Here is a 16,462-nt window from a genome sequence, read left to right on the forward strand (position 1 = left end):
CGGAGCGAACGGCACAAAAGGAACAACGACGACGTGGAGGCGTCGCTCAGCGCTCCTCTCTCTCTCATCATCTTTTATCACCGGCGAGCGTATCTGTTAACGTGGTACCAGCGCCGAATGGGCCCCCCTCACTCTCTCCCTCTTTATGTAACCTCGCCAGCTGAATCATTGTCATCATCTTCATCATCAGGCTCTTTTGTCTCGGTGGCAGAAAGCGCGTCTTTAAAATGACAACGAGAGTTTGTATCCTTCACAAAGCGGCAACTCGTATCTTCTTATGAGCCGTAAACCCTCAGGATCGTTTCCAAACACCAGCCACGTCCTGGTTGCCAGTTAGGGAACAATCTTCTTCTTTTTAAGCTCATATTACAAAAATAAACATAACACGAGGCTCAGGTTTGTAATGCAGCATTGCCAGTTTTAGAAGACCAGGCTACTTTTCAAATTCTCAAATTTTTACATAAACCAAAATAATAATTTCTATTTTTAATACATAGATTCGCGAGGAACCAAATGCACACAAACACAAGACAGACGGAATAAAAACTGCTGAAGACAAGCACGTTATATCACTTTGTGTTTCATGATCGGGCTGCAGCTCTCCTCCTTGATAAAAAGCCAGAGTTGGAAATGATTACGGCGATTGAAACCCATCATCGACGCTGTGTTGTGACGGCTGAGAGGAGGTTGACATTTAAACCAACTCTCTGGATTTCAGCGCCGCTCGATGGTCGTAATTGTAGATTTGTTTAAAGGGTGAATCAACGCCGATTCACCTCCGGCCTGATGATGAGCGAAGTGAAGCAGGTGTTTGACCCACTTTGCTCTTCGGGGGCTCAATGGATTCTTCTCGTCGTGGGTTCTCAGGTGCAAAGATGGAGTGTCGGGCATTACGTGGAAACATGAAGTAGAAAATCCCAGAGTGGCCGCAAACAGCAGGGCGAAGATAAATAGGGGCTTTTCCCACTAAACGTTACCTGCGAGGTACCTCTGTGAGGCACTGCTGCAGGAACCTCCTCCTCCCCCGCCAACGGGAAGCACTTTCATGAGGTTTGTGTGAGGGAGGAATTATTGTTTGGAAAATTGGAAACCTTTGGAAACCAAATGCACTTTTTGAGTTTTCTGTGTTGTGTAGTGTTGTGTATCAATGAACACAGGACACGTTGTCAATCAATGACGCGGCATCATTTAGATAAATGCCACAATTAAAGTGGAATAAAAATCACAGATTGAGCACAACAGAAGTGCAGTCAAAAGAGAAAGTGGGAATTCAAAGGGGAGACTCAAGGGAGCGGAAGGAGGACGAGAGTAACGCACAAGCTGAGGACAGAATTACTTAAACTCACATGGAAAGCTTCTCTGATTTGCAGAAGGAGACACTCCGGATCAATCTAAAGCCAAGACACAGCAAAAGGTATAATCTGACGAATACCGTGCGAGGTCCGAGGTCTGCAGAAGGCTGGAGAACATCTCATTCTGTCCTTTCTGATTATAAATAGAGAAAATTACAATATGAAGAGGAAGCCTTCAGATGAAGAGGCGGCAATTTTTGCAGCCAGCGAACCAGAACAAAATGTTGGCCGTGTGCGTTTCTGCCAAACATGTTGTCGCATCTCACAGTTTCTTAACCATTGATATGTCTTCTCTCGACATTCATATACTTTGGGTCAAGTACAACACGATCACCTGCGTAGGTTTAGTAAAATATGTTGTCTTGGGTTAAAATAATACTGCATCTTTGCATTTCGTAGTGACCTCCTCCCTATGGAATCACACAGGCTTTATGATACATCACACATAAGTAACCCGGTCCAAAATATGTATTATTTATTTTTGTACAAACATTTTATTGATCTTGTTTCATTCATCTTGTTGCGACGTGACTGGAGATTAAATGGTGAAAGTGAAAGTGGAACCTTTTTGACTTTTTGAACCTCTAAACCAAAACCACGCCTTTATTTTCAGTTTGTTAGTAGGAATAAGAGTCATAAAAAAGACACCAAATAGTAAAAAGTAAAAACACAAGCAAATGAATCCAGGAGACGTTTAGTGTTGTTAATGGCTTTAATTTCAAATAAAAAATGCTCCATACAGAAGAATCCATTATTTTACGGTAATTTGGACATTTGTGTCTATTTTTTGTTGCTTAAATGAAGAAGCCCAGCTGTGGAAGATGTTTTTGTTTCACAACAGAAAAGGCATTTGTCACAAAGCTCAAAAGAACAATGGTAAATTTGTACATTAAAAAATTGTGTTTTGCCCAAATGCGGCAAAACAACCCAGCTTCCCGAATGAGGACGCACGGCTCTTTGTTCATAAAGACATCGCAAAACAACAACGCAACATGTTACAAAAAGCAAGTGCAGCCGCTTCTCTGAAGAGCTTCTTCTGCTCTACCTTTTTTTTTCTTTCTGTCACCACGTCTTCCTCTGCACTCGTCAACGCATCGGACGGACGAGCATATCAGAGCACACGAGAAGAGGAGAGGTCGTCGTGGGCAATAGACAGTTCCCGGGAGCCATGGCAACAGCAGACTGGTACAATAGTTTGCTCAGGCACTGATAGACGAGAGGGATGAGCAAAACGCGAGGGTGACATGATGTGTGTGGGAGAAGGTGAGGTGAGGGGGGGGGGGGGGAATGAAGGGTCTGGATGAAAGGTGGAGAAACAGATGTGCCTGTTGATGCTCCTTTTGAATCACCACATTACTGGTTACTTCTTCTCTCTTCGCCCATTGAAACCGCGACTCAATCAGCGTCTACGTGCCACCGAGGTGCCACTGTAACTCCACAACAGCGGCGCGAGGCGTCGTTTCCCGTCTGCGCTCGCACGCGCAGTTGGAAGCCACGATCCCAGCGGTGGCGCCCCTCGCCTGAGCAGCTGCACGTCGGGTCCTTTAAATCTCCTTTTAGCTCATTTGGGGAATTTAATCTGTGCTGCTAGCTGTGTTAGTCCTGCAAACACGGAGCCGCAAAGGTGGCGTTCCGGACAGGAAGTCTGTCTTTGTAGATCTCCTCCTTGAAGGCTCCTCAGAGGTGGACCAACCTGTTGGTTAGTTAGACGGCGGTGCTGCGACCCAGCAGTGGGAAGGCTGTTGGCAGGCCACAGCTTGGCTCCAGTCCCCTCAGACCGTGGACCCCCTGAAGCCCCTGTAACCCCCCTTGGAACCCCTGGATCCCCCCTTGAAGTCCTTGTGTCCCTCCTCGAAATCCATGTATGCCTCCTTGGAGTCCTTGCATGCCTCCTTGGAGTCCTTGTAAGCCTCCTTGGAGTCCTTGTATGCCTCCTTGGAGTCCTTGTATGCCTCCTTGGAGTCCTTGTATGCTTCCTTGGAGTCCTTGTATTCCACCTCTCAGCCCATGTCCATTGTGGTGAGTCCTGGGCTCTCGGCGGGGCATGGTAGCCATCACGGCGGTGGCGGCCTGGACGGAGCGGGCCCCCGGCGGGGTAAGGTTGTTGTGGTTCAGGTCCATGTTGGACAGAAGGTGTCCCAGGGAGTCCCAGCGCTGGGACGAAGGCAGGCGGATCAGGGAGGAGTAACCTCGCTCGGGGAACACAGCCGTCGCGGGAGGCTTGCTGGTCTCCGATGTGGACACCGGAGCAGGATCCTGGGGTTCCCTCGGAGGCGGGGGCAGGGGGGCCGCGGGTCGGAGCGGGGCCGGCTTCAGGTAGGTGCCCCCCCGGGGGTCGGCCAGGACCTCACTGTAGGGCGGAGGAGGGTCCTCCATCAGAACGGCCTCCTCGTAGCAGGGCGGCTTCCCAAAGAGGTCTGTGTCTGGAAAATAAAGGAAAACTTGGATTAATCCATTAATCCCCAGAGTGCAACTGCAATTTAAAGTAGGTCCTCCATCCCCGTAGACCGCCATCATAATGGGACACCTTAGAACTGTTGACAGGACGAATCAAACTGCATATACGGTCAAACATTACACTTGTAAACGACGTGTGTTCAGCTCTCTCTCTCGCTCACTTGTTTCGCTTCGTCCCCGACGGAGAAACTGCAATGCAGCAAGTTGTGCAACGTGATACGTGATCACATTGACAACAGGTTGCCGTTCTCCTGTTTTTCCTACCAAACCTTGAGCGGGCTCTTGTGTCTGCTTTATAGTTTCCGTGCATTTGTTGGCTTGTTGTTTAATGGCACAAAGCTTGTTCTGTCTGTTTTGTGGGATGGTGGGATTTGGGTTTTTTTCATCGTGCGTGGGATGTTGTGGTCGATCAGAAGATCAATCCAGGAGAGTGGAGGCAGCTTGATGTTCGTCCGCAGACTTCATTTGTTCAGTGTTCTTTTTTTCATCACTTTGGTTCAGTTTTAATGAAGGTCCTGGGTCTAATTTCCATCCTCTGTTTCAGTAAACGTTTTTAAAATAATAGCAGGGTTTTTTTGTACTACTTGGCCGGCTTCTTCAACAGCCCTTTCTACAGTTTTTCACTGAAACCTCACCTGCCATTTAATGGAGTTGCAGCACTACACACATTTAAAAAACATTTATTCCTTTTTATTCAGATCCAACCAATAAACAAGTAGTAGTTCCATCATGTGAAATAAGGGTGGTCGCTCTGAATCTCCTTCTAGAATAGCGGATTAATGAGAGAGTAAAGAGACCGTGTTGGTTCCTGATAATCTCAAATGTTAAATCTGCTCTTTGCTGTCCAATACGCAAGATACTTTCTGCAGTCATTTGTTCATAAGCAGCTACAGATTCCTAGTGTATTCCACACTAATGGACCACTCACACCTGTTGCTAAAGACTCAACAGTGAAATGTCAGACGGAAATTATGCATTCGGTATATTTGGCAGAAAAAGGTTTTAAAGTGGTCTCGGTGCATTTAAGGAGGACATGAATTATACTCGCGGCATTTAAGTGGACGCAGCTGCCGTAAGCAATGGAGCGAGGCTTTTTTCATATTCTACCGTATCAGATATTATTTCCCACCACCGGGCTGAGACGACAGACAACAAGGCGCTACATTTTACACTCGATGGTTGACAAATGATCTTGGCATTTCCCTGTGGTTGACTGATACAGAAACAATTAACTGAATTCAAAAAATAAGGAGATGGCAAATATGCTGCGAAACAAAAGTTCACACCTGCAGCAAATTTGGAAAATGCCTCCGACCTTTCAGAGAGCCTGTGGGCATATTGTGCAATGGAGTCTATATGTTCTAACATATCGTCAGGACAAAGGAAAATATTTCGGGCTCTGGGTATCACACATCAGTTTCACAGCTTTCCTTTTTTGGAACAACGGCCAGTTTCTGTGTGCAGGTTGAGGATTCTGCCCTGATCCTGATCAATATTTGTGGAAATATTGCACCGGCTCTCGGCTTATATATTTCTTGCAGAAGCCTTAGATGGACAGAAAGAAAAGATTTGCGCGCATTGCGCATTTTCAATAGGTACATCTTTTAGATTAACGTCTGAATTAATTTCCTGATGCTGTAAGAACATTCTCTGTGTGAAATGTGGAATGTGTGACGTTCTACTTTTTCTGACTGGTGAGGAAAAGGGACAAAATACTTTAACGTCTCCTAAACTTTGTTGACTAATTTTGAGACTAAAAACATTCATTTAGTGTTTCGTATGCTGGTCTTTGCTAATAAGCAATTATTGCAAAAATAAGACAAAAGATTATTGCATCTGATCTCAGCCAATCCATGTGATTTGTCGTTGTTTTTTGGGGTTATTTCAGAAGGACCCGGAAGCTAATTAAGGATTTACATTTTTCTATTGGGTTACGTTACAATGAAAGATAAACATTATTGGGTTGAAATATTAAGTACATTATTGTCATCATTTTAACTGTGGTAGACAAACAATTTGCTTGTAAGAGTTTTACAGATATAAATTCAGCACAGTAGCACGACAACCTGTAGCGTAACGTTTCTGTCAAATGGATGCAAATGATCCCTCATGATCACAACCGACCCATAGCCTCAACATGTGTGCATCCTCTTTGTAGTACTGTTGCCGTGGCGCCGGATGTATTTATAGCTGCGAATGGTGTGTGTTCTTGTGTGTGTGTGATTGTACCTGACCGTCACTCCTACGGGATCCGACCCTCGGCTGTTAACTCCCCCCCGTCCATCTCTCCCTGCTGTCAAAATCCCAGCTGCCAGAGCGGCTTTAAATAAACATCGGGCCTGATGCTCTGAGGATCAGAGGCTTTTGTTCGTAGCGGCAGTCAGCTGTGTGAGGATGAGGCGGCTGACTGTGTGATACGGTGGTGTGTGACGGTGTGAATCGGGGTGATCATGTCATGGACGATGGGTTACATGACTGATCCTTTCGTTTCATGTTTCCTTTTACTAAGGTGTCCGGAGAGCGGCTTTGACAAACCACACCTGCCACAACAGGTGGATAAAAGGCACAGCCTCCATTTTAATCCAGTCGACGTAGAGATGTTAATACATGTAGGCTATGCACTTACTGTGAACATTTATTCATTAAGCCTGACTCAACAACTCAATAAGTAAACTCCATTAAGTTTTATTCGGCGCTGTCTAGTCATGTAATTGTTGTGCAAACTTTGAGTTCTGTGTTAACCTCATTCAATCAGGGCCACGTAGTGCTTCTTGCACGCTATTAACACAAACCGTCACCCCCCCCCTCCCAACCCGCCGCTGCTCGGAACCGAGCGTCTAATGAGAGCCGCCCGCAGTATGAACATCCTGTCAGAGGGCCAGAGAGGGACGACGGCTGAATGATGCATGAAATCGGTGTTTTTAACCGTCTCCCTTCTGCCTTTTGGATGCTACAAACCGATGAGATGCAGTTACAGATTCAACTTAATGAGAAATATGAAACACTAAACTGCCGCCTCTGTCAAACTGTGACAGCCTTCATGAAGTTATGGTTTCTTGCAGGATTCTTTGAGTAAAAATTGCTTCAGTTTTACGGAGGTCGCCAAGTAAACTGGTCCCGCGAAATGGCGCCGGGTTAAACGAACAAAATGCATGTTTATTTGCAATTTGTTTCCTTCCCTAGTGCCTCTCACACTCGTCTCGTTGATCGCAGCTATCTGGAGAATTTGGAGATGTGGAACGAGTGTGAGAGCTGATGGGATTCTCCTCCCCTCCTCATCCCTCCACAGAAGCAGCTCCGGGCTTCTCTCTGTTCCGCTCAGCTGGTCGGCACCTGCTTCTCCTTTAGCTCGGCTGCTGCCTGGATACTAAACCTCTTCATCAGTCTGCTTTGTGACCGCGGCTCCAACGGCCTTTTTGTTTTATTCCTCGCTGTCTGTCTTTGCTCATTAACCGATCTGAGCTGATGCTCTTCCACTCGCTTTCCCTTTTTCCACGCTTCCTCCAGTCTTTACTCTCTACAGAAAATGTAGGAGTTTTAGGAGACACTCCCCCTCTGTCATTTTCCCTTTCCTGATTCTTATTTTGTTATACAAGTGGATTTACTTGGAAGGCATTTTCGTTTTCTTAAAGAAACTGAACGCAAGTAACGAGGAAAAACTGGAAATCTAATGTGACCACGGAGGTTTCTCCACGTCCAAAAACCGACGCTGACGGCATCCCCGCATCACAGCTCGAGCCGTAGGGCAGTTGGCAGAGAGTCGATATTTGCAGAGTTGTGCATGAGAACGTGTCGGGCAGGAGGGTGTAGCACGACGTTCGGTGTGGTGCAATCAAAACTGCTTCACACGGTGACTTCCTGCCAAACATGCCAGTGGAGCAGGCCCGTGACCTGCCGCGTCGCTCTCCGTTTCGCAACTGGCAGCAGGCACCGCGCGAGCGGCGCTCCCCTCTTGCCCCACACTCCCCCTCGGGGGGGCGTCTCTTTTTCCTTTTCGTTTCTGCTGGAGTTTCGGCCCGTTCGCGGGTTGCTGCTCGCTCCGTCACCACTGGGCCTCCACAGTCACCGCCCACGCCTCAGCGGCAGCTGTCACCATGACGCCCTGCGGGGGGGGGGGGGGGGGCGCTGCCCGGCAAGCATGGAGGCGCGAGCTGAGAAGCAAAGTGTCTGAAAAAGGATCAACCCTCGTACGGAGGATGGGGATTCATTCCGTGTTTCTCATTGTTTGTTGTGTTGTGTTCAAACGTGCCTTTGATCCGTGAATGTGGGGAAAAAGGTTTGAAAGAAAATTTCTTGAGGTACAGAACAGATTGATGTCCTGTGGTGACTTTAGTGTTGCGATTAATGGATGAAGTAGTTCATATTTAAACTTGAAAGTGATGAGGAAAGAAGAACGCTGCAGGCCGGACATGCACCTGGAATGATATTAAAGTGTGTAGCGCTCGAGAGTTGACGCTCTATATTGAGATTCATGCTGACGTCTGAGGGCCTTCCACACCTTCAATTTCCCAAAAGTCCCTCCATTACATCCTTCCGAACTGTTCTTCCACCGTATTGGATTGTAAAATAGTGCAACGGTGCTTAAAGAACCGCTGAGTGGCGGCGTGCGAACGGGGAACTTACCTGGCATGCTGACCCAGTTGGCCTGCGGCATCGGATGAGGGACCTGCAGAGGCAGAGGCGGCGACAGGCTTCGAGGAGGGACGAACTGCGGCGGCTCGCGGGGCAGCTGCAGGGGCGGTGGGGGAGGCGGGGGAGGAGGCGGGTACCCCCCCCCCCCGGGGGGGCAGCCGAGCGGCTCCATCTCCACGGTGCGCAGGCACTGCTCCCGCAGCCGCTCGTCGTGGCCGCGCTTCAGCCTGCGCTGCAGGAAGCTGCAGAAGCAGCAGAGCAGGACGACCAGCGCCCACACCAGCCAGAAGCCGGCGAAGCAGGCTAGGAAGGTGTAGGTGCCCTGCGACATCACCATGGCGACGAAAAGCCGGGGGGGGGGCGTGCCGAGAGCTCCCAACGAGGCGACTTTTGGGGCGATGAGACGGAAAAAAAGACAATTTCTGGCACTTTTATCACATTCTGGGATAAAAAAATGTAAAAAAAGATATTGCAGATTAAAATGTAATCTGTCGTTGCTTCACCGGCAACGACAGTTCGGCGGCGTCGCTTGAAAGCTGACGCATTGAAGTGAGTTCAAAAGCGACGGCTTTCTTCCAAGATGGCCGCTGTATATGACGACTTCTTGTTGATCACGAAAGTCATTTCCAAGATCCTTGGAATTGCTAAAAGAAGTTAACAGGGATAATAAAAGGGATTTAAAAACAGTTCCAGATGCATAAACATTCCGTCAGTGAGACGTCCTGGATGAGTTCATGAAGGGCTCAGTAAAAAAACAAAAAAGTTTTTGTTCAATGAAATGTCATCAAAATGTTCTCCGAAAAGCAGAGGCTCGAAGGACCTGGATGCCACGAGTTGATGATGAGGTTATTTGCCTTTAAAATGTTGAGGGTGGCTTGTTTTTTTTTAGCACATTGTCCACCTCGTTCAGAGATTCATCAATTTCAGGACGGACTTGCATTAACACTGAGTTAAAGGACACAAAAGGATTGTTGTTTTAAATCTAAATATTATAGTTCCATTCATTTTGACTAGTAAGTAGACAGTATGTATGTTAGTCAATCTTCTGTATCCTTCCAGATGTTTTAGAAATCAGCTCGTTTACATGGAAATGTGTCTGAGTAGATAATCTTTATCTTGTTACTCCTCAAGATTACAAATGAACTCTGCGGCTCCACTTCAACCGCAGCAAAAATGCAATTTAATTCTCCAAAAAGCTTCACCAGCCTCCTTTAACAATCCACCCACTCGACGCTTATGGCTGAAAGCTTTTCCATCTTTTCTGATGAAAAATGAAGTTGATACGGCATCGTCGCCTCATTTTTGCAGCAGAACTTTGAGTCCAAGATGCAAGAGAGAAAAAAAAAAAGTTGAATCTGAAAAAGAAACAAAAGCCAACGTCCAATCAGAAGCAGCGACACCCCCGATGGAGCCGCGTGGATCCCCGTCTTTCCGCGTTCAGTCGAGGATCTGGTCCCTTCGGAGCGGCCGGCGTCCGTCCCCTCGGCCTCACGCCGCACTACAAAGACACACGGGGAGGACACGAGACCACCGTCAGCCGTCTCCAGAGGACGAGTTCAGACAACAGTCCGGGCAGTAAAAGTATCATTAAGGTATGAGATCAACAGGCATTTATAACGAAACAGAAAGCAGCAGAATAATTGTTAAATATTTTCTTGTTTCACAGTATTTGGAAGCCAACGTTGTACTTCATCATCCGGTAATGCACATCACATTATTCATTTTTTGCTGAAACATGGAGGACCGTCTGCTGTGGATTTGGGGTCAAATCCCCAATTCATGATGAACACTTTAGTAGACGGACCACGAAAAAGAAAGAAAAATGGGACCACTACCCAGAGTGGAGGGCTTGATTTGAATGTAACATCCAATGTTCCCCCCAATTCTACAGGGAGAACATTAAATATTAGATTCATCAAAAGAAACAAAGGAAAAAAAGTATAAGGAGAAATAAGAAAAGAAAAGCAACAAGAACGCCACTTTAATTCCATTGGAAACCATTAATTCATCTTTTTTCGAGCTTATATTTCTGATAAATGTGTTTTTTTTTAAACTAGAAAATCATTTTGTGTTAAAGCCCCAGAAGAAGCAGCTGATATCTGCTAAATTTTAGCTGGAACAAAACTGAAACCTTTTTCACACATCGTTGACACAAACGAGGGCACAGACCGTCCTCTGGACCCGGAGACGTTGTGCTCCTTCACAGATCTCAGCGACCCCGAACAGACCTCCGTCTGCGGGGATCTGACAAAGATTCCTGCCAACGGATCATTTTAGGCCAAAACTGTCTGGCGACGAGGAGTTTGACGCTTCAGCGAAGCCTCGTTTGCATCCGACACAACTTCAGCAGACTTCATGTTAAGTTTTATTTGAAATGCGGCTAAATGCTGATATGTGATTAGCTGGTTTATCTCTGCTCACTATAATTCCTTTTGCTTAATTGAGTTAAATGCAAGTGTGTTTGATTGACAAGCAACATTTATAAATGTAATTAAAAGCAAATGCTAATTAGGTGCGTTTTGCATGAGCTGGTTTTGGCCACCGCACAGTTCTGTTGGAAATCGGCGGCAAACCAAACAAGAGGTCTCTTGAGGAATTTCTTTTGGCGCGTGTGAATTTGTTCTTTGGTGTCAGCTACAGTCGTGTTTCAGGCTGTAGAGCAAAAAAAAAAAAAAGGCACAATAAAGGAACCCAGCGAGCACAACAGCTCGGTTGGGCAGGTGAGGAAGTTGTGTCTACTTTTGTAATTTCCCTAGAGCACCTGGGCAGCCGCACGTGACACACAACCTGAGCTAAATGCTAATATGAAGGAAATCGCTGACATGCTGACTGAAAGAATATTGAGATTCTGATTCTCAGTACATATAATGATCGCCCCAATCCAAAGTATTGCAAACTTTATGTTGTAACCAAAGATATTAGGGTCTAATATCTTTATATATTATATTTCTTGTGCTACAGCTGAGGGCCGGGGGTGTGGGTGGGAGAGGGTGTGTTTTCTTGTGTTATGTAATGCTGTATTTGTTTGGTAATTTAGCTATTTCTGTCCAGATGCTATATGTGTATCACAGGGCTATCCTGTAAACATTACATTACATTACATTACATGTCATTTAGCTGACGCTTTTATCCAAAGCGACGTACAATAAGTGCATTCAACCATAGGGTACAAACTCAGGAGAACAAGAAACAAGAAAGTGCAATTTCCTCAAAAAAGCCAATTTACAATTTGCTATAGATGAGTGACGTTACAAGTACAATTTAAGTGCTAAAATTTGTTAGTCTTTAGTCGAGGTAGAGTCTGAAGAGGTGTGTCTTTAGTTTGCGGCGGAAGATGTGAAGGCTCTCTGCGGTCCTGGTGTCTTCAGAGAGCTCGTTCCACCATTTCGGCGCAAGGACAGCGAAGAGTCGAGATCTAGTCGAGTGTTTTGCTCTCAGTGAGGGAGGGACGAGTAGTTTTGCAGATGCAGACGATTATAAATCGTGTTCATTTACGGCTGCTGTCAGACAGCGACCCTGCGGCTCCTTTGATGAAGTGGAAATGTCTAAAACAGACAGTTGTATTAAACACAAAAGACATAAGAATTAAACGTTGCAGCTGATTTTACAAACTGTTTTATGCTGCCAAGACTCATCAACTGAAACTCAAGCCGAAGACGTTCAAACGTTTTAATTCGGGTTCGTCCTCTGGGAGATGCACAAACTGTATCTCGATTGTATTTCTCAGACTGCTGATCTCTGACGGCATAATTAACAATTGGTTGGGCCACTAAATAAATGCCGCACGAGCGTAGGAAACTCTTCACAAACTTCACCACAGTCACGTCAAAGTGAACTCTGCAGCGTTCCTGTTGGGTTTTTTCCCTCCGTCTTCCACGTGACCTCCGTGTGTGTCTGCGCTGCGATGGGGAATCGTCCGAGGTGATTCACCGGGGAGGGGCCTTCACTTCGCGGGGTCGTGCAGCCGCTGATATTTCGATCTGCGAGCGCTGACATGGAACAGAGCTTTTGTTTATTTCCCCACGCTTCCTGCTCCTCCGATCCAGAGCGTTACGTACTGCGGCCCACTCGTGTACAGTGCACACTCGCACTATATTTATATCCCTCTTTGGGGTTTTTGTTTTTTTGCTTTTCTGTCTCTTATCTGGAGTGCAGTTGGAAATAAAAGTGCTCCAGCTCTGATTTAAAGGACCGGATGAGTCAGATTAAATGTGAATAGGCGAAATACAAAGGCAATAACGGTGGAGGAGGTTCCATCATGAACCATTTAGTGTTTTTTCTCACTTTTATCCATGTGGACTGCTGCAATTTTAAATGATACAGAGTCCGTATTCTAAAAAGCTGGAGTTGTTGTTTCGTTGTCAGATGATCCTCACATGTAGGAAGCTGTGGCATCAAGCTGTTGTTTTTGCTCTAAAGATAACTTGAATATATAACTGAATATATTGCCACGATAGATGAGCTAATCATTTGCTCGCCTCTAAAAATCATCCAGTAACAGAAAATCCAATGTTGACGCAGTCTTTGGATGCCGTACATTTTGTCCTGCGCGGTTTTCGAGATTAGTATTCAAAACCATGAAGTTGAAAAGTCTTCTAATGTCCGTGTGAGAAACGGAAGCCAGGCACCAGTTTCAGGCCGACCTCCCGGCCCGGCCCTCCAACTCGCGGGGATTCAAGGACGCTCTGAGGGCCTCAGCAGGGCCTCCGTCTCCTCTGCAGGTTCAGAACGTCCGTCGTCACATTCCACTCAAATCAACTACTTTCACCAGTAAGGAGATCTCCTGCTCGTGTCCTTGGACTCTTTTAAACTGCTTGTTTTATAAAGATTAACGGGCTTTCACGCGGTAACGTTTTTACATCCATGTTGCCTCAAAGGTTTGACTACCAAACTTAAGATGAGAAAAAGAAAACCTTTATTTCTGAATCACTTCAGCCCCGACTGACAACAATGGGACACCAAATGTAAAATGTGACGTCTTCAAGTCGATGCTTCTTCTGGTTCCCCGTGTGGCTTTTTTGGACTTAGTCTGTAGCTTATTATCAACAACTACCGCTGAGCGGGATTCTGTTCTGCAGGACGTGACCTAAAATATCAAATCACCATTCAGACTTGATGAAGAGTTGGGAATTACCAAATGAGCGAGATTCATCCTGTGGGGACCATGAATGTTTGCACAAATCCATCAAGCTGTTGCGATATTTCAGTCCCGAATGAAGCGTCCTTGATGGACACCTGGTCGTGTCCACTGGCCTCCTCACACGGAGTCAATAGCAAAATATCTCAAACGCTAAATGGGCCAATCTGGAAGAAGAAAATGCCAAGAAAATGAAAAGAATGAATGACGTAATGAGCCTAAGATCATGATGTTGTTGGGTGTACCTAATTAACTAAAAGATATGTGGGTCAAATTGAGGAAAATTGTACTTATATTTAGTGTCAGCTTTACGTTTTTGATCTCTATAACTTGATCTCTAAGAAACAATATGAAATGAATCTGCTGCTCTGTAAAATAAATCAGCTGTAAGTTGTTTGCATAGGACCCTGTGGGGGGGGGGGGGGGGCATGTCCTCTACCAGGGTGTGTTGATCACAAACCACAGATTCTTCACCGTGCGTTTCAGCAGCTCCGAATGAACCTCCGTCGTGTCCGTGTCAAGTCACCAAAACACACACAGCTCATCATTACGCAACAGACGCACTGCTGTTTTGTTTTTTTTGTTTATGCTTTTTAAATTCTTTCATTTCCTCCACGAGGGAAACGTTCGTCATCCTGAGACTGATCATCAGGATTATGAGTACAAACGGCGCATTTGTGACGAGGAACATCCTCTCCAAATGGATACCATGAGATGAAGTGACAGCGCAGGTAATAAAATACCTGAACCAACAACAACAACGACAACAACAACGGCGTTGCTGAAAGCTCACAGCATGTGTGTGCACGCGCGCGCGCGCATGCACGCACGCACACCACAGGTCCCTGTTTGAATCACATTTTGCCTCCAACAATAAACTCACCTTTTAATTCTGCAGGATCCTGCGCAGAGACGACGCGCGCGGCGCGCACTGCGCCGTTTAACTTACTAACAACGCGGTGTATAAAAACGCAACAAAACACGGAGCGATGCTTAGAAGAAAAGAAAAAAAAAAAGAAAAAAGAGAAGAAAAAACAAACACTTGCCTCATCCGTTCCCTGCCGGTGTGCGAATGCCGTCCGCCGGCTCCGGTCAGATGGTCGCCCCCTCCCTCCCTCCCTCCCTGCCGGGAGAAGCGCGTCGTGTTCGGGATGTCTAGCGTAATAAAGCGAGCGCTTCAGACGTTCACCTTGACAGCAGAGGCTCCCCCCTCTCTCCCTCTCCCCCTCACTCCCTCTCTCCCTCTCCCCCTCTGCTGGGTGACACTCAGCCTGTCTGCCTGTCTGGATGATGGGAATACAAAGTGCCGGCAGGGGGTTTCCAAGGACGCACGACTTGGCAGGGGGAAGAGCTGGTGGGGAGGTGGGGGGTGGGGGGGGTTCAGGGTCTAAAGATGGAAAGCTGAAGGTGATAAATATGTGGACGGTTTTTGCATGTGTATGCAAACTAGCATTGCTGCTGCAGTGGCTTCCACCGCCTGTGTTCAACTCTCTTTACACACGGATGTTTAATAGAGAGCCTCTCGCTGGGAGCGGTCGTTCCTAATTAATTAGAGGGGGGCGGCTCATTCGGGGGCCCCAGTGGCTGCAAAGCTGCCAGTGGGACAAAGTGTGGCACTGTAAGTCCTGTAGAAATAACTATAATTTCTGAAACCCTCAATTTGCTCCCGTCACGTGTCATTATTATTCAAGTTATGGTTGAGAGGCCGCTGTGTGGGAAAACACGATGCACGTGCCCCCCCCGAGTGGCTGGAACGTATCTGCTGCTATTTGGGGCTGACCGCCTTGACACCCCGCTGCCGTTTTGGCTATTTGCCGCGTACTGTTCTCGTCATCTGTTCATAGTTGGCAAAGTGTTCATCCACAAAACAGTCTGCCTTGATATCCTGAGATATCTGTACAAAGCACCTGCTGTTAGCATTCTTCTCTTCACCCAAAACCCGCGATTCAGGGCCGGTTCCCCCGTCCGAACGCACCTTTGTGCGCTGTGTTTACGTTCTGTACATTACGTTTGCCCTACTCCAGAAAGTGTCTACGGCTAAATACTACTCTGATACTTCCTATGGCGCTGAGGCTACCTGTAAAAAGGCCGAGTCGCTAACGTTAGCATTCAGCTCAATGTGATAACCTCTCTCTCATCACACGGCTGCGGTGTCCTAAGAAGACCTCCATGCAGAGCTTAAATTGATTTAAGCGACACCGTGACCTTTCGTCTGACGCCAACAGAGTATAAAATTTCTACTGCTGAGACGTGCTGCGTTTGGGGGGGTGTTTTTTCTCCGGTGAAAGGGATTAAAAGCCTCAGTACTCCGGAGCACTTCGGCAAAGAGGAATTGACGGCCGAGATCAAAGGAACACTCAGAGAAGGAGCGGCGCACAAGGCCTCCGTGCGCCCCCGGGGGGGGGTCGAGGGGAAGGGGGTCAATCCTCCACCGGTTTCCGCTCCTCGGAGGGGGGGGGCCCGAGCCGTGTGCGTCTCTCATCGCCCCGGCTACCTTTAGCCTGAGTCGATGTAGGGATTAGAGGACGAGGCACCAGACGTCGCGCGTGTCAAAATCACTTCTGACCCTGAAATAATGAGAAACTCAGTGTGGCGCCACAGCAGTTGGGGAAGCTATCGATGTGATGAAGACGAGCAGAGAGTGTGGCCACAAAGACATTTCGATTAGTTCAAGTGATTTGAGGCTTATTCTTGACTGCGCGATGGATTTATTTGGATGGCCGCCTGCCTCTCGAATCAGAGAAGAGAACGTTTTGTTTTCTAGGTTTTAAAAGGTAACGCGACCGTCCGTCACGTGTGCCGCGCGATGAGAGAGAGAGACGTGTCCGAGCTCACGTACCTGAGGCTGATTTGACTGCCAAACAGCGTCGCTTCGTCCTGAGAT

General features: G+C 47.0%; 1 protein-coding gene across 2 annotated transcripts; it reads right to left on the minus strand.

Moving 5' to 3' along the window:
- Positions 1 to 2,054: 2,054 nt before the first annotated feature.
- Positions 2,055 to 14,745, minus strand: prr7 (proline rich 7 (synaptic)). Of its 2 annotated transcripts, none has more exons than XM_078106889.1 (3): positions 14,625 to 14,745; positions 8,433 to 9,939; positions 2,055 to 3,775 (listed from the first exon to the last, which is right to left on the minus strand). In XM_078106889.1, the coding sequence occupies exons 2-3, from the start codon at positions 8,776 to 8,778 to the stop codon at positions 3,057 to 3,059; spliced, it is 1,065 nt and encodes a 354-aa protein (XP_077963015.1). In that variant the 5' UTR covers positions 8,779 to 9,939; positions 14,625 to 14,745; the 3' UTR covers positions 2,055 to 3,056. The 2 variants fall into 2 exon arrangements, with proteins under 2 accessions (XP_077963015.1, XP_077963013.1); XM_078106887.1 differs by having other exon boundaries at positions 14,462 to 14,669.
- Between the last annotated feature and the right edge of the window lie 1,717 nt (positions 14,746 to 16,462).

Source organism: Gasterosteus aculeatus, chromosome 7, assembly GCF_964276395.1.
Source record: "Gasterosteus aculeatus chromosome 7, fGasAcu3.hap1.1, whole genome shotgun sequence".
Lineage (NCBI taxonomy): Eukaryota > Metazoa > Chordata > Actinopteri > Perciformes > Gasterosteidae > Gasterosteus > Gasterosteus aculeatus.